The following is a 19,591-nucleotide window of genomic DNA, read 5'->3' as shown; positions in this document are numbered from 1 at the left end:
GGCTGTGACATTTGCACCATCCACTGGACAGCAGGAAATATTCGCTCACTGCTACTCTCTGCTGGTTTGAGGATGGGCCACTCAAGGCCCTGTCCATTGTCTTGTAGATCACGGGGGAGGTCTGGGACGCCTGCTGCTTGCTGAGTCCATCCAGCCTTCCCTGGAGGATGTCGCGGCTGGTCCGAGGCAGGCGAAATGAAGTACTAGGCTGGCAGTGGGGTAGCTCAGGGCCTCTTGTTGTCTAGGGACACCTGATCTGGGACCACACAGTGTTAGGGCTGGAAGGGCCTCAGAGCTAATTACCCAGCGGGGGCCCCGCCCCCCCCAGCAGCACCCCCGACTGGGCATCCAGCCTCTGCTTGGACCTCCCAGGAAGGGGCAATTGCTGCCTCCTAGTTTGGATATTTTCACTCTGTTTTGTCAAACCAAAACATGCCTCCCTGTAATCTTCACCCACTTTCATAGGTTTATCCTTCAAATAGCCTTTAAATTAAAGGCAAATGTCATGTCCCTCCTAAGTCTTATTCTCTTTTCCTGGCTAAATTTCCCCACTTCATCTAACCCCCCACGCATCTGTCTGCCCATGCATCTCCCCCACCCCCCACCCACATACCCACCAATCCATCTGCCCATACCTGTCCTTCTACCCATATGTCCACCCACCACCTATCCCTCCTCCCATACGCACTCACCTACCATTTCAGGAACTAGGCAGCTCCTGCCCATTCCTCTGTCCATCTCGCCATCCACCCGTCCACCCATCCATCCGTCCATGCGTCCATCCATTCCACATACAGCTGCTCTAGCAACATCCTGAAGCTCTGGGATGCCTGGGACAAGGCCCTTCCGCTTACACATCCTTGTCCCTCCCTCTTGTGACTCACTATGAGGCATGATCCCTACTGAGACATAGCTGGACTGGCCTATTCCCAGATCCTGGTTTCTGCACCCAGCCCCTAGCACACCTCCCAAAGCCCACTCGGAGCAGAGCCTTAGAAGGGACAGACCTGGGCTACAGCAGGTGAAAGGAGGGAAGAGGGGGAGGCTCCCAGCCCCGGGGCTGTGGGCGCCCAGACTACCAGGGAAGACGCGAGTCTGCCTTCCATACAGTAAGGCGATGAGCTGCGCTCTGCTTGCGGACTAGCTCTAAGGGAAACCTCAGGGCAAACCTCAGGGCACACCCCTCCTAGCATGGCCTCCTTCCCCAGCATCAGTCCTTTTCTCCCCACCACCCTGGGGATACCTAGATGAGATGATGAGGCTTCGTGTTTCAAAGGCTTTCCATCCAAAATTGACAAATAGATCATCCCATGCACAGGGAAATAGGAAGCTATGTACAGAAAACTCAGAGGTCCAGGGAGGGTATGGTCAGCACACCCGAGGAAGCCAGGAAGGCTGTGTGGAAGAGGAGACACCCGCAAAGTGAATAGAAATTTACCTGTTGACACGGGAGGAAGCTCCTGGGAGGAAGGGGGTAAAGGCATGCCAGAGTCCCAGAGCCCGAGCAGCACATGGAGCTGTGCAGCCTCGAGGTGGCCTCAGAGAGGAAGGGTCAGCTCGGCCCAGCAGGAGCGGGGCCAGCGGGGCGGAGAGGGCAGAGGTTGCCAGCGTGAGGGGCCCCACATCCCCTGCTCAGTGCTCCGGCCCTTACCCCAAAGCACGGAGTGGAGGATAGGGGGCCAGGAGGGCTTGGGAGGGGGCGTGAGAGGGGGTGGCTGCGCTTGGCCAGCTCTGGCGGCTGGGTGGGGGCTGACTGGGGTGGCGGGGCTGGAGGCTCTGCACTCTGAAGTCCACCCTCCCAATGCGCGACGCTGGGCGCGGCGCAGCCCACCCGACGGGCCCCTGAGGCCTCTCTCCCCCAGGGCCCCGCGCCTGCCCAGCCGGGGTGTGCAGGGATGGCCTGGAGCCTCGGGTGCAGCCCGTGCTCCCCGCCACCGCAGAGCACCAGTTTCACCACAAGTGGGCCGTCCTGTCGGACCCCGACGACATCTCCGCCGGCCTGAAGGGCTACGTGAAGTGCGACGTCGCCGTGGTGGGCAAGGGGGACAACATCAAGACGCCCCACAAGGCCAACGAGACGGACGAGGATGACATCGAGGGGTGAGGTGCCCCCTTTAACCCGGCCCCTGGGAACCCCACCCCAGCCCTCGCCCCACCCTGGTGCAGACCTGGCCCCCGAGGTCTCACCTCCAGCCCCCTGAGCCCTGTCCTCCCCGCACGCCCACACAGCGTGGCGTGGCCTGGGGCCGGGCCCCACCTCGGCTTCCAGACTCTTCTCCGCACAGGAGGCCGAGGGCCTGGGCGGGGTGAAGGCAATGGGCGCCGTGAGATCAGGCCCCTGGGGGCCCAGTCCTCTGAATGTGGGAAGGGCGGGTGCCGGGACAGCAGGCAGGGAGCTCAGGGCCCCGCGTCTGAACCCAGAACGGCCACAAGTCGGCTCCGTGCGCCAATCACTGCAACTGACGGTGGCCACTGAGGCAGATTCTGGGACCATGTCTGGATTCAGTGGGAAAAGTGCCCAGATCTGGTGGATCGTGTCCTCCATGGGCCAGAGGCCCCAGGGGACCTACTCGCCAGACTTCTGCCTAGAGGATACAAAGCTGAGGAAACTGAATAATAGCGCTGATTGGTCCCCGCTCTGCAGTTTACATGACACGCTGCCAGAGGCTCGCCGTATTGCCGGGGTGCAGGCCATTATTCCCAGCCTAAATGTGCAGAAGCCGAGGCCCGGGGGGAGGGGGATGTCGAGCTGCTTTAACCCCAGTAGAGCCATCACAGCTTCCTGCAGGACCTGGGGTGTGTAGATCCCAGGGCAGGAGTTGGGGTGCCTCAACAGGCCTCCTTGGCCTCGGCTGTCTGTGCTGGCAGGAACCTGCTGCTCCCCGAGGGCGTGCCCCCCGAGCGCCAGTGGGCCCGGTTCTACGTGAAAATCTACCGGGCAGAGGGGCTGCCACGGATGAACACGAGCCTCATGGCCAACGTGAAGAAGGCCTTCATCGGGGAGAACAAGGACCTCGTCGACCCCTACGTACAAGTCTTCTTTGCGGGCCAGAAGGTACTGGGGCAGGGGGTTCAGCAGGCGGGGCCTTGGGACAGCAGGTGGGGGCTTGGGGCGGCAGGTCGGGGTTTGGGGCGGCAGGTGGGGGCTTGGGGTGGCAGGTCGGGGCTTGTGGCTGCAGGTCGGGGCTTGGGGCGGCAGGCGGGGGCTTGGGGCAGCAGGTCGGGGCTTGTGGCTGCAGGTCAGGGATTGGGGCGGCAGGCGGGGGCTTGGGGCAGCAGGTCGGGGCTTGGGGCAGCAGGTCGGGGCTTGGGGCGGCAGGTCGGGGCTTGGGACAGCAGGTGGGGGCTTGGGGCAGCAGGTCGGGGCTTGGGGCAGCAGGTGGGGGCTTGGGGCAGCAGGTCGGGGCTTGGGCAGCAGGTCGGGGCTTGGGGCTGCAGGTCTGGGCTTGGGGCGGCAGGCATCGAGGTGCAGCTTGATGGGCATGAGGTCAGGTCTTGAACTGCTTTAGGGTGCTCACCCCGAGAATCCAGGAGAGGGCCTGAGAGGGAAAGGCCAGGACGGCTGAGAATCCTCCCTGCCTCCTGGGGTCCTAGAGACTACGAGCAGAGGGCGAGCATGGCAAAGGGGGAGACCCTGAGAAGGTGGGAAGGGGGAGTGAAGGAGACAAGTGGGTGCACATACATACATGTGTGCATGCAGATGCACATACACATACGTCTGTACACAGATGTGCACACACACGCACAGGTACACACACACATGCATACATGTGCACACACACACTCTGCACTTACTCCCCTCCCTCCAGGGCAAGACTTCAGTGCAGAGAAGCAGCTACGAGCCCCTGTGGAATGAGCAGGTGGTCTTCACGGACCTGTTCCCCCCGCTCTGCAAGCGTATGAAAGTGCAGATCCGGGACTCGGACAAGGTCAACGACGTGGCTATCGGCACCCACTTCATTGACCTGCGTAAGATCTCCAATGACGGAGACAAAGGTCAGAGCAGGAGCCTTGCTGGGCGCGCGGGTGGGTGGGCGAAGGGAGGAGGAGCACGTGAGCCCCTAGCCTCGCTTTCACCACCTCCCCACCGTCAGCCCCAACCTCAGCCTGAAAGGCTCGGGGCTTTCCAGGGCTTTCCGGGCCTTTGTCAGCAGCCCCGGCTGCAGAGGCAGGTGGGAAAGTCACGGCTCAGGCCTACCCGGAGCTTCCCGGGCCGAACTGCCGGGATCAAAACAAAAACAAAAAAAAATCCGTAAGGCAGGATTGGATCCAAAGCGCACCACCAGAAGTGAGCTGTGACTGGGAATTGGGAAGGCTTCGTGGAGGGGGCGGCGGAGGTGGGGAGTGTGTCCGCAGGCCGAGTCGCCATGAGGACAGCCGGAAACACCACGGAGCCGGGGAGGGGCATGCAGAGGAGGGCGGGAGGGGCTGGCAAAGGGACCTCTGTCCTCCATATCCTGTGGGCCACCCCTGCTCCAGGTAGCAGGGAGCAGGACTCCACCAAGGAAAAATTGACCCAAAGAAAAGCTTCCTACAAGTGAGACAATGAGAAGACGTACTCCACCTGTCCCCACGGCACGTCCTGGACCCAGCTGTCCCTGTGGCCCCCAGGCAGGCCACCCTGGCCTCCTCCGGCCTCTAACATTTCCTGCGCGAGGCCCACAGGCCTCGGCTCAACAGCCCTGGGGTGGAGGTCAGGAGCCCACAGAAGAAGCCCCTCCGCCCCGAGGGAGCCCTGGGCTGGGGCGCGGCCCCCACCACCTCTCCCTGCCGCCCTCAGGCTTCCTGCCCACGCTGGGCCCGGCCTGGGTGAACATGTACGGCTCCACGCGCAACTACACGCTGCTGGACGAGCACCAGGACCTGAACGAGGGCCTGGGTGAGGGCGTGTCCTTCCGCGCCCGCCTCATGCTGGGCCTGGCGGTGGAGACCCTGGACACGTCCAACCCTGAGCTCACCAGCTCCACGGAGGTGCAGGTGGAGCCGGCCACACCTGTCTCGGAGGTGAGCCCCCCAGCCCACTCCCCACCATGGCAGCCCTGGGTCCTCAGCTCCCTCACAGGGCAGGACCCCAGGCTGAGGCCTCCTTACCCAGGAAGCAGAGGCCCCCACTGTGCCCCTGGTTAGCAGGGCGTCTGTCCTCTGGGCTCTGCCTGCTGGGCCCACGTTGGCAGCCAGGCCCCTGCCAAGACAGCGTCCTGTCCCCTGGCTGTCTCCAGCCATGGCTGTCCCCGCGGTCTGTGGAGTCAGCCCTTCTTCCAGGTTGGAAGGCAAAGGGAACTGGGCCAGAGGGCCTGTGTGTGAGACAGTGGCGGGAGGCCGTCTTTCCCCTTGAGGTGTAGGGAAGCTGTGAACTCCCTCCCACGCAGAGCTGCACGGGGAAAATGGAAGAATTCTTTCTATTTGGGGCCTTCCTGGAGGCCTCCATGATCGACCGGAAAAATGGAGACAAGCCCATCACCTTTGAGGTCACCATAGGTGGGTTCCGGGGTGCCGGGGTCTGCCAAGCCCTGCCCTGCCACTCCCAGGGACGGGGGACACTTGACCTCTCCAGCACCCTCTCAGAGCCTCTGCGTACACACACATGCAGGCCAGGCCCCCACAGGGTACCCTCGAGCTCCAGCTGGAGGAAAGAAGCTGGAGAGGAGGGAGGGAGGAAACGGGCCATGTCCTGGGCTGGGTGTCCCCAGGGTTTCTAGCGAGACTCTCACTGGTAGTGGAGGACATGGGGACCTTTCTCTAGCTTCTGCCACACTGAGCTGGCACTGACCCCCAGGACCCTCCCCATTCCCCAGCTTTCCCTCTTCAGTCCCCCAAACCCAAAGCATGGGTTGGAGGGTGGGGCCTGGTGGGGAAAGGACTCCAGCCCTTTCTGCCCCCAGGCAACTACGGGAATGAAGTTGATGGCCTGTCACGACCCCAGCGGCCTCAGCCCCGGAAGGAGCCAGGGGACGAGGAGGAAGTGGACCTGATCCAGAACTCGAGTGATGATGATGCTGATGAGAGTGGGGACCTGGCCTCCGTCTCCTCCACCCCACCCATGCGGCCCCAGATCACCGACAGGTGGGCAGGAGGGGTCCTGGGGGTCCTGCCTGCTGCCCTCCTGCCCTCTCCCCTCCCTGGCCTTCAGTCCTCATCCTCCCCCCTCCTCCCACCCCAGGAACTACTTCCATCTACCCTACCTGGAACGCAAGCCTTGCATCTACATCAGGAGCTGGTGGCCAGACCAGCGCCGCCGCCTCTACAACGCCAACATCATGGACCACATCGCTGACAAGCTGGTCAGGGCCTGGGGGCGAGGGGGAGGGAAGAGGCAAGTGCCGGGGCTGCGGGAGGGGCGCACCTGGCTTGGAAGCCTTCCTTGCAGCACAGCGGTCCCATCGGTGGGCAGCTGGCCGTGGAGGGGGTGCAGGAACGGCCCAGCTGGGCCTCTGCTCCCGCCCCACTCCCCGAGGTCCCAGAAGCAGGGTGGGGGAAGGGGGCCATTTGGGTGGAGTCTGGGAACCCAGGCCATCTGGTGCTGGGGTTCCCTGGAGACAGCTGGTCCACCCCTCTGTTTCTATCCTGCCCAGACTCTGGTTGTCCACCAGAACCACAGACTCCAGCCAGGGTGGCTTCTTCCTGCAGGAACTCCCCTGAATGTGGAGTCCCCGGAAATTGGTGGTTTCATCACAAGGAACAGAGTGGGGGGTGGCACTAGGGAGAAGGAGGTCCCAGCTTACTGGGACCCTCTAAGGAAAGGGAAGAGGGCATTAGGGAAGGCCGGGGGCTGGCTGTCGCTCCGTGTCCCTTCAACCTGCCGCCCCTCTTTGCCCGCAGGAAGAAGGCCTGAACGACGTGCAAGAGATGATCAAAACGGAGAAGCCCTACCCCGAGCGGCGGCTGCGGGGCGTCCTGGAGGAGCTCAGCGGTGGCTGCTAGTGAGGAGGGGGCTGCGGGGGTGGGGCCGCAGGATCCAGCGGGAATGGGCGAAGGGGACCCGGGCCTGTCGGGGCGGAGGACAGGGTGCCTGAGGGCCTGGACTCGGGGCGCCGGCTCAGCCCTGGCTCCCGCCCCCACAGCCGCTTCCTCTCCCTGGCCGACAAGGACCAGGGCCACTCGGCCCGCACCCGGCTGGACCGGGAGCGCCTCAAGTCCTGCCTGAGGGAGCTGGTGAGGACATGGCCCCGGGGGGACGGTCTGGATGCTCCGTGGGGGCCGGGAAGGGAAAGGGGTGGTGGGTCCGCCTGCCTTTGGAGTGAGCCCCCTCCTCCTCCTCCTCCTCCCGACAGCTGAGCCCCCATTTGCACACCCCCTGCAGGAGAGCATGGGGCAGCAGGCCAGGAGCCTGCGGGCACAGGTGAAGCAGCACACGGTGCGGGACAAGCTGCGGCTGTGCCAGAACTTCCTGCAGAAGTTGCGCTTCCTGGCAGATGAGGTGCGGCCCGTGGGGGCCCCCTGACCTGGCTGCGGAGGGGGCTGCCCAGAAAGCAGGGGGTGGGGGGGACAGGGAGGCAGGGAGGGCAAAGACTGGCCGCCTGACAGCGGGCTGGGGGACAGGGGTCGGCGAGCCCTTCCTGGGGCCTCCTTCCTGTCCCGGTGGGGAGGGTGCACCCAGCCGCCCCCTCCCCGCCCCCCCAACCGCACCCCTGCTGCCCCCAGCCCCAGCACAGCATCCCTGACATCTTCATCTGGATGATGAACAACAACAAGCGCATCGCCTACGCCCGGGTGCCCTCCAAGGACCTGCTCTTCTCCACCGTCGAGGAGGAGACTGGCAAGGACTGCGCCAAGGTCAAGACGCTTTTCCTCAAGGTGCCGGGAGGGGCCGGAGTGGTGGGGAGGGTGGGCTTGGGGGCCCCGGGCTTTGCACGGGACTAGCAGCCCCCTCCCCAGGGTTGGGCAGGCCTGAGCCCACCCAAATGACCATTGGGTAGCAGGAGCTCAGACAAGGGAAGAGAAAGGCGACAGGGCAGGGGGCAGGGGCAGCTCGGACCCAGGCCTCCACCAACCCCTCTGCCCCTTCCCACCCTGGGGGGTCAGGGGAGCCCAAGTGGCTATAGGGCTCCCGGTGACCCCGCGCCCGCCCCCAGCTGCCGGGGAAGCGGGGCTTCGGCTCGGCGGGCTGGACGGTGCAGGCCAAGCTGGAGCTGTACCTGTGGCTGGGCCTCAGTAAGCAGCGCAAGGACTTCCTGCGTGGGCTGCCCTGCGGCTTCCAGGAGGTCAAGGCCGCCCAGGGCCTGGGGCTGCACTCCTCCCCCCCCATCAGCCTGGTCTACACCAGTAAGTGAAGGCTCCTCGGCCGGGAGGCGGCCTTCCGGGGGGTGCCCAGCTCCCCGAGCCCCAGCCCTGCTCTGCCCGCAGAGAAGCAGGCCTTCCAGCTCCGGGTCCACATGTACCAGGCTCGCAGCCTCTTTGCTGCCGACAGCAGTGGCCTCTCCGACCCCTTTGCCCGCGTCTTCTTCATCAATCAGAGCCAGTGCACAGAGGTAAGGGCCTGGGGGGTGCGTAGGATGGGGGGTGCTCGGCAGAATAGAGCAGGGGCGCAGGCACAGCAGGAGCTTTGCGAGCACAGAGGCCGATGAGCTTGTGGGGCGCAGAGCCAGAAGGAAGCCTTGGCCCAGGCCACGCCCACAAAGTCTCCAGCAGAGGGGACAGGGGAGACTTTGGGGGAGGGGGACAGGGGCAGACCCCCCACTAGCCTCCACTTTAAGATTTCCAGAAGAGTCAGGGAAACTGATGTTCCTGCCTCCGAGTCCTCTGGAAGCTGCAGGGAGCTGGGGGCTTCCTCCTGCAGCTAGCTGCCCCCCACTGCTGCCTGCCTATCTCCCTTCCCCCACCCCGCAGGTGCTGAATGAGACCCTGTGCCCCACCTGGGACCAGATGCTGGTGTTCGACAGCCTGGAGCTGTACGGGGAAGCCCAGGAGCTGCGGGACGACCCACCCATCATCGTCATCGAGATCTACGACCAGGACAGCATGGTATGGGTGGGCTCAGGCACCAAGGACCCCCCACCCCCACCCTGCAACACAACGCCAACTCTTCCCCATGCTCCCTGCCTGGATTCCACACGGCCACCTCTCCTAAACTCCCCCCCAAGCCCCTTGGCCAGGGAGCTGGCGGGGAAGCTGGGGTCTGGGCTGCAGACCAGCTCTCCAGGAGACCCCTCCCCTGCCCTTCCCTGCAGCCGGGCCCCTTCCTGACACTGTGGGCCTCTGGAGCCTCAGGGAGGAGAATGGCCAAAGCGTCCCCTCCTGGCACAGGCAGGTGGAGCACAGGTCCAGTCTCTGATGGACCTTACCCTGCTCCAGGGTCCCCCAGCCCCCCACCCCACCCACACCTATAGCCGTCAGTGACAGCCTCACAGCTCTCTCTGGGAGACCCTGCAGTGAGGGAGGGAAGGACTGGGATGAACCCTGAGAGTTGGGAAGACACCGTGCTACAGACCACTTCAGTTACTGAGGTACCCTGTAGAGAGCTCGGGCCTGGAGGTAGGAGGGCTTTACTTATACTGCTATGTCCCGTTAGCGGGCTGCCTGGCCTGGAGAAGTCATTGGCACTCCGAGACTCAGCTGCCCCCGTCTGTAAAAGGGGGGTGTCACATCTGCCCCCTTAACACAACCTCACGGGGCCATGGTACGGATGGAAGAAAAGCACATCTGTGAATGTGCTCCACAAACTGCGCACGTCAAGTGGCCCTCTTGGTGGTTTCTTGTGCCAGGGCAAGGCCGACTTCATGGGCCGCACCTTCGCCAAGCCCCTGGTCAAGATGGCAGATGAGGCCTACTGCCCGCCCCGCTTCCCGCCCCAGCTCGAGTACTACCAGATCTACCGGGGCAATGCCACGGCCGGGGACCTGCTGGCCGCCTTTGAGCTGCTGCAGGTGGGGCCAGTGGGCAGGCGCTGGGGCTAGGGACAGGCCAGGGCCTCGGGGCCCCGCTCTCCTCCCCGCCCCATAGTTCTCTGGGGACGTTTGGCCTGCCCAGCTCCCCAGATCACATGCAGAGAGGCCCCTCTCCCTGGGTTCCCCAGCATGAGACTCTGGACCCCTACTCCCCAGATCGGACCAGCGGGGAAGGCTGACCTGCCCCCCATCAACGGCCCAATGGACGTGGACCAAGGTCCCATCATGCCCGTGCCCATGGGCATCCGGCCAGTGCTCAGCAAGTACCGGATTGAGGTGCGTGGGGCTCCTCCTTCTCATCCTCCCACCCCTGCCAGGCACACACTCTCCCCCCATCCTCACCGGCCTCCAGTCCCCCTCCTGGCTCCCTCTCGCTTCTTCTCCATCGAGGGCCGTATGTGCAGGTCACCCTGCTGGCATTCAAGCCTCAGAGCAGAGGGGGTCTTCAGCTTCACCTTTTCAGATGAAGAGACAAAGGGTCCAAGAGGGAGTGACTTGCCCAAGGTTGTATGCCAGGAGCAGTCCACACCTGCCCCCGTCTGCCTTCCAGGCCCTGGAATTGCAGTCTGCCCCTCTCCTCTGCCCCACCTCCACACCCCTGCCTCCCGCAGACCCAGCCTCAGCCCCTTGGGGACATTCATCCCTCACCAGCTCCTGGCCCTGCCTCCTCACTCAGAAATCTGTCGTTTGACTCACGGCTGGGCCCCCCTCCCCTGCTCCCGCCCCGCCCAGGTGCTGTTCTGGGGCCTGCGAGACCTGAAGCGGGTGAACCTGGCCCAGGTGGACCGGCCGCGGGTGGACATCGAGTGCGCGGGGAAGGGGGTGCAGTCATCCCTGATCCACAACTACAAGAAGAACCCCAACTTCAACACCCTCGTCAAGTGGTTTGAAGTGGTGGGTGCTGGGTGCGGCCAGAGTGGCTGGGCCAGGCTGGGTTGCTCTGGCCCTTCTCAGAGGCTCGGGCTCCCCTGCGCGCCCCCAGGACCTCCCGGAAAACGAGCTGCTGCACCCGCCGCTGAACATCCGCGTGGTGGACTGCAGGGCCTTTGGCCGCTACACCCTGGTGGGCTCCCACGCTGTCAGCTCCCTGCGGCGCTTCATCCACCGGCCCCCAGACCGCGCGGCCCCCGCCTGGCACGCCACGGGTATGGCCTGGCTGCGTCGGCGCCATGGCCCAGGGTCTGGTGGAGGGCAGGAGGGCGTCCATCCCTGGGCCCGGGGCAGCCACTGGGCTGGGGCTGGTGGGTCAGCTGCAGAGGGAACAGGACCCAGGCCCGCCCTCCTGCCCCCCTCCCCGGCTTCCCCCCCACCCCTCCTCTCTGGCACACTTTCGCCTCCTCCCTAGACTCCTCCTTCCTTCCTCCGCTGCTCTGTCCCTGCCCGCTGCCCTGAGGGAGCTGCAGAATCTCCTTTGGGGTGCTGGTCCTTCCTGCCCCCCGCCCCTTAACTCTCACTGTTGCTCTTGCTCCTCCCTCTGTCTGTCTGCCTGCTGTCCATCTCTCTGTCTGGTCAGGCTTCTCCTGGGCTGCCACATGCTGTGCAACAGGGACCCCTCCTGTCACCCCACAGGGGAGGTCGTGGTGAGCATGGAGCCAGAGGTGCACATCAAAAAACTGGAGACCATGGTGAAGCTGGACGCGGTAAGGCGGGTGGGCCCGTCGGCGCTGGCGGGGACATGCCCCTGTGCGTGGCAGTGCCTGCCACCGGGCCGCTCGGCCTCGCGGGAGACGGAGCAGTCACACTTGCCCTGACTTGTGGGCGTCCTGGGCCAACTTTGATTGCACGTGTCCACACTGCAATCCCCATCCGACACTGTCCCAGGACGTGAGACTCTGTAACGCTGTGTGTGCATATGCGTGTGTGCACATGTGTGTGTGTGCATATGCGTGTGTGCACATGCGTGTGTGTGCATGTGTGTGTGTGTGCGTGTATGTGAGGGCAGTAACAGGCTAACAACAATTTTTTTTTAATATCCTCCATGAGGTACTTCCTCTGGATTTTCAGCCTTGCTGTGTGTGTACGTATGTTTTCTTTTACTGCAATTGTAGTGAGATCTATTTGCACACCATACAATCCATCCAAAGTATTTAATCCCTGGCTCTCTGTACCATCCCATAGCTGTGCAGTAATCATGCGGTAATATTTTTACTCCAACGGATGACACCTTAGGCGATAGATTCCTTGTGAAAACCCCACAGTTTCCTTCCCAGAGGGTCCCTGCTTTCCCACCACCTCCACCACCGAGACTCTCCAGGCCCCGGGTGGGGAAGGATGTCCAGGCAGAAGCTCCCAACTCATCTCTGCTGCAGGCCTGGGGCTGTGTGCCTGCGGGGGGAGATGAAGGCAGGGGGGCCAGGCCTGCACAGAGCAGCCCGAGTCCAAAATATGTGCCTGCACCTTGAGCCTGGATGCTCCCTCCTGCCTTCTCCTCGTCCCCTTCCTGACCCCACAGGTGTCACACAGCCTAGGGAGGGTCCAGGCCGCTGAGGCCTGAGCTGGGCCTGAAGGCATCTTCCCTTGACCTGTGATGCTTGTCCCTAGAGGATCCCGGCCAGCAGGGGATAGCCAGGAAGCAGGGAGAGGGTGCTGAGTCAGGGCAGCACTGGGGGCCCTGCTCCCCTCAGAGCCTGGGCTCTGGAGCTCTTCCCTGCCCAGGGTCAAAAGGCCTCCCCCGAGGGTGGTGGGCCCTGGCCTGAGCCTCCCCAGACCGCAGGGGGCTTGGGGGGTCGCCAGTGTCCTCTTCGGCCGTGTCATTGTGCAGGTCCGCATAACTTTTAATGCCACCTGCCCCCGCCTGCCCTGACCCTCGCTGAAATCACCTGGGGAATTTCAGGCTGGGGCCTGGCACCCCTCTTCTGACTCATTGGGGTTCCAGCGTTGATCACTGTTTAAAGCTTTCCGGGTGATTCTAAGATGCGCCCAGGGTAGAAACCCCTGCTCTGGAAGGTCCAAGGAAACATCAGAAAAAGCTCCGAAGCAGCTTTTTCACGCACCCCACCAGTGTACCCTCGAAAATGCCAAATCAGGCTTGTGAGCTCCGAGGCTCCTGGCCCTCGGCCAGCGCCCCCACCCGCTGCATGCCCCCGCCTCTGCCCGTGGGGCACCGCCCGCCTCTCCAGGCCCGAGTGGCTGACTCCGTCCGTCCCCTCGGTTCCCTCTGCAGGCATCGGATGCTGTGGTCAAGCTGGACTTGGTGAGACCTGGGCGCTGGGGAGGGGGCGCCCGGCACCACCAGGCCGGGGCGTGGAGTGGGGTCTGCACAAAGGGGCCCCGGCATCAGGGACCCGAGGCAGAGGGAGAGGGCTGGGAGGGCAGCAGGCCCCTGGGTGCCGCCAGTCCTGCCCTGGCTGCCTGCGACCCCTCCAGGCTGTGGCCCTGGGCCTCACGGAGCCCGGAGTGTCCTGGGAATGGGTGGTCGGGAGCCGGTGGGGAGCCCCGGACTGGCCAGTGCAAGGAGAGCCCCGGCCCCAGCCCACCCCGGCCCCCGGCCCCACCCCCGCCCTCCAGGCTGAGGAGGAGAGGGAGAAGAAGAAAAAGAAGAAGAAAGGCTCGGCGGCTGAGGAGCCCGAGGAGGAGGAGCCAGATGAGAGCATGCTGGACTGGTGGTCCAAGTACTTCGCCTCCATCGAAACCATGAAGGAGGTGAGGCTTCCCCACCCTGGAAGGTGGCCCTGGGCTCCCCGCGCGCACCCTCCCCTCTGGCTTCTCGGGCTCCCCCACCTCCATGAGTGTGAGCTTGGAAGGGCCTTGTCGCACATCCTTCCTGAGTTCCATCTCAGCACTCCCCTGTCCCGGGATGGCCACCCAGTCTCCCTCCCCTGGCTTCATTCTCACTTATCCTCAGTCAAGCTGCATACATATATGCTGAGCCAAACGGCATGCCAGGTGCCACAGGAGCCAAAAGATAAGGCGTGATGCCTGCCCTTGAGGAGTACACAAAGGGCACGTAAACAGATCATTACAACATGGGGCAATCAGAGAAGGCTTCACAGAGGAGGTGGCCCTTGAGAAAAGGAGAAGCACGTGCTCAGAGGCCAAAAGGGAGCAACTACTTCTTGGTAGTATTTACGCATCTTCTTCATACTTTTCGTTTTTTTAATTTTAAAGTAGTCAACACATCTATGAGAATATAGGTGCACATAGGAGGACACCACTCATTTGGGCAGATTTTGACATCGTCTGCCTTGAGGTTCCCAGGGGTGAGAAGGCTTCCACTAAGACGTGGGATAGAAGAGGGGCCAGGTGTCTGGTGTCCGTCTGTAAAACAGAGCCCCGCAGTCCTCGGTCACAGATTTTCAAGGCTTTTCTCTAGCCAGGGCGCCTCTATATTTAAGCCACTGCAGGGGGCCTTGGGGTGTCCTTGGCCAGGGATCCCCTTTGTTTTTCCCTTGTTGGGGCTCCTGTTTCCTGTCTCCCTCGGATTCCTTTGCCTTGCTTGCTCAGTCCCTTGTTTTGGCAGGGAACATCGGCAGTAGTTTCCTGAGAAAGAGCACCAGGGAAGGAAGTGGTTTTAGCTCTCGCTCTTCATTTTTATTTTACTTTCACATGGGATTGATCATCAGGTCAGAAGTCATTTTTCCTTGACAAGTTTGATGGATCACTTTGTACATTTCTAGCTTTCCAAGTTGTTGAGAAATTCAAAACCTTATTTGATTTCTGATTCCTTCTGCCAATTTTTTTCTTTTCTTTTTTTTGTGGTAAATTAAAACATAAAATTTGCCATTTTAATCATTTTTAAGGGCACAATTCAGTGGCATAACTGACATTTACAATGTTGTGCGACCATCACCACTATCTAGTTCTAAAATTTTTCATCACCCCAAACAGAGGCTTTGCATCCGGTGTCTCCATTCCCCTTTGCCTCCTCACCCCTGGTAAGTGCTAGTCTTCTTTCTTCTCTTTGAATTATCCTATAAATAGACTCATACAATATTTGTCCTTTTATGTCTGGGTTATTTCACTCTGCATAAGGTCTTCAAGGTTCATCCGTGTTGTAGCATGTATCAGAATTTCATTCCTTCTCAAGACTGTATAATATTCCACTGTGTGCATATGCCACATTTTGTTTATTCATTCATCAAGCTTGGGTTATTTCTGCCTTTGGGCTGTTGTGAATAATTCTGCTGTGAACATTGGGTTACGAGTATCTGTTTGAGCAACTGTTTCCAATTCTTTGGAGAATATACCTAGGAATGGAGTTGCCAAGTTCTATGGTAATTCTATGTTTAACACTTTGAGGAAGCCATCGAACTGTTTTCCACAGCGGCCGCACCAGGTCACATTCCTGCCAGCAATGCATGAGGGTTCCAACTTCTCTGTATCCATCCAAATAACATTTGTTATTTTCCGTTTTTTTGTTTGTTTGTTTTTTAGTATAACATCCTGGTAGGTATGAAATTGTATCTCATTGTGTTTTTATTTGCGTTTCCCTAAGTGATTGATTATATTGAGCATCCTTTCAAGTACTCATTGGCCGTTTGTATCTCTTCTTTAAAGAAATGTCTATTTAAGTCCCTTGCCCATGTTATAGTGTGGGAGTTTTTATATATTCTGGATATTAAATCCTTGAAAATATCTTCTCCCATTCTGTAGGTTGCCTTTCACTTTCTTGATAGTGTCCTTTATATAAAAGTATTTAATTTTAATGACATCCGATTTATCTATTTGTTGCTTATGCTTTTTTATCACATTTAGGAAACCATTGCCAATTCCAAGGTCATGAAAATTTGTCTGTTTTCTTTGAAGAGTTTTATAGTTCTAGTCTTATATTTAGGTCTTTGATCCATTTTGAGTTCATTTTTGTATATGGTGTGAGGTAGGGGTCCAACTTCATTCTTTTGCATATGGATAATCCAGTTTTTCAAACACAAATGGTTGAAGAAACTGTTTCCCTCCCCCCGCCCCTCAGTGAATGGTCTTAGCACCCCTATTTATAATCAGTTGACCATATATGTGAAGATTTATTTCTGGCTGTCGATTCTGTCCCATTGGTTTATATGTCCATCCTTATGCCAGAAATATGCTGTTTCTGATAACTATAGCTTTGTAGTAAGTTTTTAAAAATATTTATATTACTAAATCTTCACACACATACATTCCATACATGGTGTACAATCAATGGCTTACAGTGTCATCACATACTTGTGTATTCATAACCATGATCATTTTTTTTTAGAACATTTGCATCACTCCAGAGAAAGAAATAAAAAGGAAAAAAAACTCATATTACTATCCCCCTTACCCCTCTCTGTCACTAACCACTAGTATTTCCATCTACCCAATTTATTTTACCCTTTGTCCCCCTATTATTTATTTACTTTTTATTCATATTTTTTCACTCATCTGTCCATACCCTGGATAAAAGGGGCATCAGATGCAAGGTTTTCACAACCACACAGTCACATTGTAAAAGTTATTTCTTTATACAATCATCTTCAAGAATCAAGGCGACAGCAACACAGCTCAGCAGTTTCAGGTACTTCCCTCCAGCCACTCCAATATACCATAAATTTAAAAGGGATATCTATATAATGCATAAGACTAACCTCCAAGATAACCTCTCAACTCTGTTTGAAATCTCTCAGCCACCGAAACTTTATTTTGTCTCATTTCTCTCTTCCCCTTTTTGGTCAAGAAGTCTTTCTCAATATCTTGATGCTGGGTCCTGGCTCATCCCGGGATTACTATCCCACATTGCCAGGAAGATTTACACCCCTGGGAGTTCTGTGCCACATAGCAGGGAAGGCAGTGAATTCACCTGGTGAGTTGGCTTAGAGAGAGAGAGGCACATCTGAGCAACAAAAGAGGTTCTCTCAGGGTGAGTCTAGCCTATTCTTTGTGGGAATAAGTTTCATAGGGGCAAACTCCAAGATCAAGGTTCAGCCTATTGATTTGGTTGTCCCCATTTGTGAGGATATGAAAAATTCCCCAAATGGGAAGTTGAATATTTCCTCCTTTCTCCCTAGTCCCCTAAGAGAACCTTGAAAATACTTCTTTATTCACTGCCCAAATTAATCTGGGGTATATCAGGGCATGATATTAACCTGGACAAATCAACAAAATCTCACATCCTATTCAAGATTCCATATACTTATGGTGTTCAACTAAACTGACCATACAAGTTAAATTAGGAAATGTACTACCCAAAATATAAATTTTGCACCAAATAAACGTTTCTACCCTTGGTCTCAGACAGAAGTTGAAGTTTTAAAATATGGACCATATCATCCTTTACCCTGTATTCTGATATACCTTAGTCCTATCCAGATCAGGTTCATTCACATCCCTGGTTGAAATCTGATCCCTTTTTCAACTTTTTTAACAGTTCCCATATGGAGTACTGCTGACTTTCATAGCTTCGGAGCTCTAACTCTGAGTCTCAGGTGTCACATAAATTCCCAAAGTTTCTGGGAACAACCAGTTATAAACAATCAGCTCAGTATCTCAGAATTTAGAAATAACAGTTACAACTCCTGAATAGATGTGACTGCTGTAAGAGCTTACAATCTACAACCCTTTACAATAGGCCCCAACCTGATAACCCATGTTCTTGACTTCAGTTCACTGAGCTTTTATATTAAGTTTAGTCCATACGAGTGAGGCATGATCATATTTGTCTTTTTGTTCCTGACATTTCATTCAACATACAGTCTTTAAGGTTCATTCACCTAGATGCCTGCCTCACAGCTTCGGTCCTTGCAATGCTCAATAGTCCATTGTATGCGTACACCACAGCTCCTCCTTCCACTCCTCAGTCGTTGTACCCTTAGGCCACCTCCATCCTTTGTGGATCAGGAACACTGCCCACAGACACCAGTGTGCAAATATCCATTCCTGTCCCCACATTCAGTTCCTCCAGGTATATACCTAGCAGTGGGGCTTCAGGATCATATGGCAACCCCACCCCTAGCCTCCTGTGGAACCACCACACTGCCCTCCAAGGGGCTGCACCTCTCAGTTTCCCTACCAACAGTGAATAGGTGCATCTCTTTCTCCACATTTTCTGTAGCACTTATTTCTCTTTGTTCATTTTTAAACAGTTTTATTCAAACATCATACAATCCAGCCTAAGTGTATAGACATGCCTTTGCCACCATACTCTATATGAAGACATTTTCTTTTCTTCCACAAAAAATCCATACCTCTCCCCCATGACACACACCCCTGTTGACATTTAGTTTTGGCATAATGCCTTTGTTACATTCAGTGGACTCATATTACAATGTTACTGCTGACTATAGACCCTAGTTTGCTTGATTGTACTTTTCCCCCAGTATTCCATCTATTTTCAGCACTCAGCAATATTGACATTCATTTGTTCTCCCTCATGCAACAACATTTTTTATTTGTACATTTAATCACCATCATTGTCCACTGTAGGCATTCCTAAATTATACCTCTCAGTCTTTACCTTTTGGTTTCATATGTGCCCTGAGGCCTTCTCCCTCTATCATATTCACATTCGGCTTCATTCAGTGTATTATATTATTGTGCTACAATCAGGTAGTATTGTGCTATCCATTTCTGAATTTTTACAATCCGTCCTATTGCACAATCTGTATTCCTTCAGCACCAATCTCTATCCTATTTCTATCTCCTGATAACCTATGTTCTGAACTTCAATTCTCAAAGTCTACTCATTAATGTTAGTTCATATTAGTGAGTACATACAGTATTTGTCCTTTTGCTTCTGGTTAATTTTACTCAGTATAATGTCCTCAGGAGTCATCCACGTTGTTATGTAGTTCATGACTATTTTCTGTTTTACAGCTGTGTAATATTCCATGTTATGTATATACCACAGTTTGTTTAGCCACTGATCTATTGATGGTCATTTGGGCTGTTTCTATCTCTTAGCAATCATAAATAACGCTGCTATAAACACTGGTATACAAATGTCCATTTGTGTCCTTGCTCTCAGGTCCTCTGAATATATACCTAGTAATGAGATTACTGGATCATGTGGCAATTCTATACTTAGCTTCATGAGGAACCACCAAACTGCCTTCCAGAGCGGTTGTACCATTTTACATTCCCACCAACAGTGGATAAATGTGCCTCTTTCTCCACATCCTTCCCAGCATTTGTCATTTTCTGTTGTTGTTTTTTATAATGGCCATTCTCGTAGGTGTCAGATGATATCTCATTGTGGTTTTGATTTGCGTTTCCCAAATGGCCAGGGAAGTTAAGCATCTTTTCATGTGCCTTTTGGCCATTTATATTTCCTCTTCTGACAAGTGACTGTTCATATCTTTTGCCTGTTTCTTAATTGGGTTGTCTTTTTGTTGTTGGGTTGAAGAATCTCTTTATATATTCAGGATACTGAGCCCTTATCTGATATGTGGTTTCCAAATATTGTCTCCCATTGCATAGGGTGACTTTTTACTTTCTTGACAAAGTTCTTTGATGCACAAAAGTGTTTAATTTTTAGAAGTCCCCCTTTATCTATTTTTTTTCAACCCTCCTGCTTTGGGTGTAAGGTCTAAGAAACCACCTCCTATTAAAAGTTTTATAAGATATTTCTCTGCATTTTCTTCTAAAAGTTTTATGGTATTACCTCTAATATTTAGGTCTTTGATCCATTTTGAGTTCATCTTTGTTTAGGGTGTGAGATATGGATCCAGAATATCCAGTTCTCCAAGTACCATTTATTGAAAAGGCTGCTCTGTCCCAGGTGGATTGGCTTGACTGCCTTATCAAAGATCAAT

General features: G+C 56.5%; 1 protein-coding gene across 7 annotated transcripts in view; it reads left to right on the top strand.

Moving 5' to 3' along the window:
• OTOF (otoferlin) overlaps positions 1 to 19,591 on the top strand; it is a 101,513-nt gene that overhangs the window by 64,161 nt on the left and 17,761 nt on the right. For 4 of the 7 annotated variants that reach the window (XM_077152345.1, XM_077152344.1, XM_077152340.1 and 1 more), the window contains 21 exons: positions 1,941 to 2,100; positions 2,869 to 3,055; positions 3,810 to 3,996; positions 4,781 to 5,004; positions 5,370 to 5,478; positions 5,883 to 6,063; positions 6,161 to 6,281; positions 6,820 to 6,920; positions 7,062 to 7,152; positions 7,301 to 7,417; positions 7,642 to 7,794; positions 8,073 to 8,262; positions 8,344 to 8,468; positions 8,827 to 8,961; positions 9,702 to 9,863; positions 10,041 to 10,160; positions 10,617 to 10,778; positions 10,867 to 11,029; positions 11,454 to 11,524; positions 13,048 to 13,077; positions 13,392 to 13,526. In XM_077152345.1, coding sequence (XP_077008460.1) covers positions 1,941 to 2,100; positions 2,869 to 3,055; positions 3,810 to 3,996; positions 4,781 to 5,004; positions 5,370 to 5,478; positions 5,883 to 6,063; positions 6,161 to 6,281; positions 6,820 to 6,920; positions 7,062 to 7,152; positions 7,301 to 7,417; positions 7,642 to 7,794; positions 8,073 to 8,262; positions 8,344 to 8,468; positions 8,827 to 8,961; positions 9,702 to 9,863; positions 10,041 to 10,160; positions 10,617 to 10,778; positions 10,867 to 11,029; positions 11,454 to 11,524; positions 13,048 to 13,077; positions 13,392 to 13,526 — 2,924 coding nt within the window. Of the gene's footprint in view, positions 1 to 765; positions 1,423 to 1,940; positions 2,101 to 2,868; positions 3,056 to 3,809; positions 3,997 to 4,266; positions 4,694 to 4,780; positions 5,005 to 5,369; positions 5,479 to 5,882; positions 6,064 to 6,160; positions 6,282 to 6,819; positions 6,921 to 7,061; positions 7,153 to 7,300; positions 7,418 to 7,641; positions 7,795 to 8,072; positions 8,263 to 8,343; positions 8,469 to 8,826; positions 8,962 to 9,701; positions 9,864 to 10,040; positions 10,161 to 10,616; positions 10,779 to 10,866; positions 11,030 to 11,453; positions 11,525 to 13,047; positions 13,078 to 13,391; positions 13,527 to 19,591 lie in introns of those variants that run through there. The other 3 variants (XM_077152342.1, XM_077152341.1, XM_077152343.1) reach the window with 3 other exon arrangements.

This window comes from Tamandua tetradactyla, chromosome 3 (genome assembly GCF_023851605.1).
Source record: "Tamandua tetradactyla isolate mTamTet1 chromosome 3, mTamTet1.pri, whole genome shotgun sequence".
Classification (NCBI taxonomy): Eukaryota; Metazoa; Chordata; class Mammalia; order Pilosa; family Myrmecophagidae; genus Tamandua; species Tamandua tetradactyla.
This window is presented reverse-complemented; position numbering and strand designations above follow the sequence as displayed.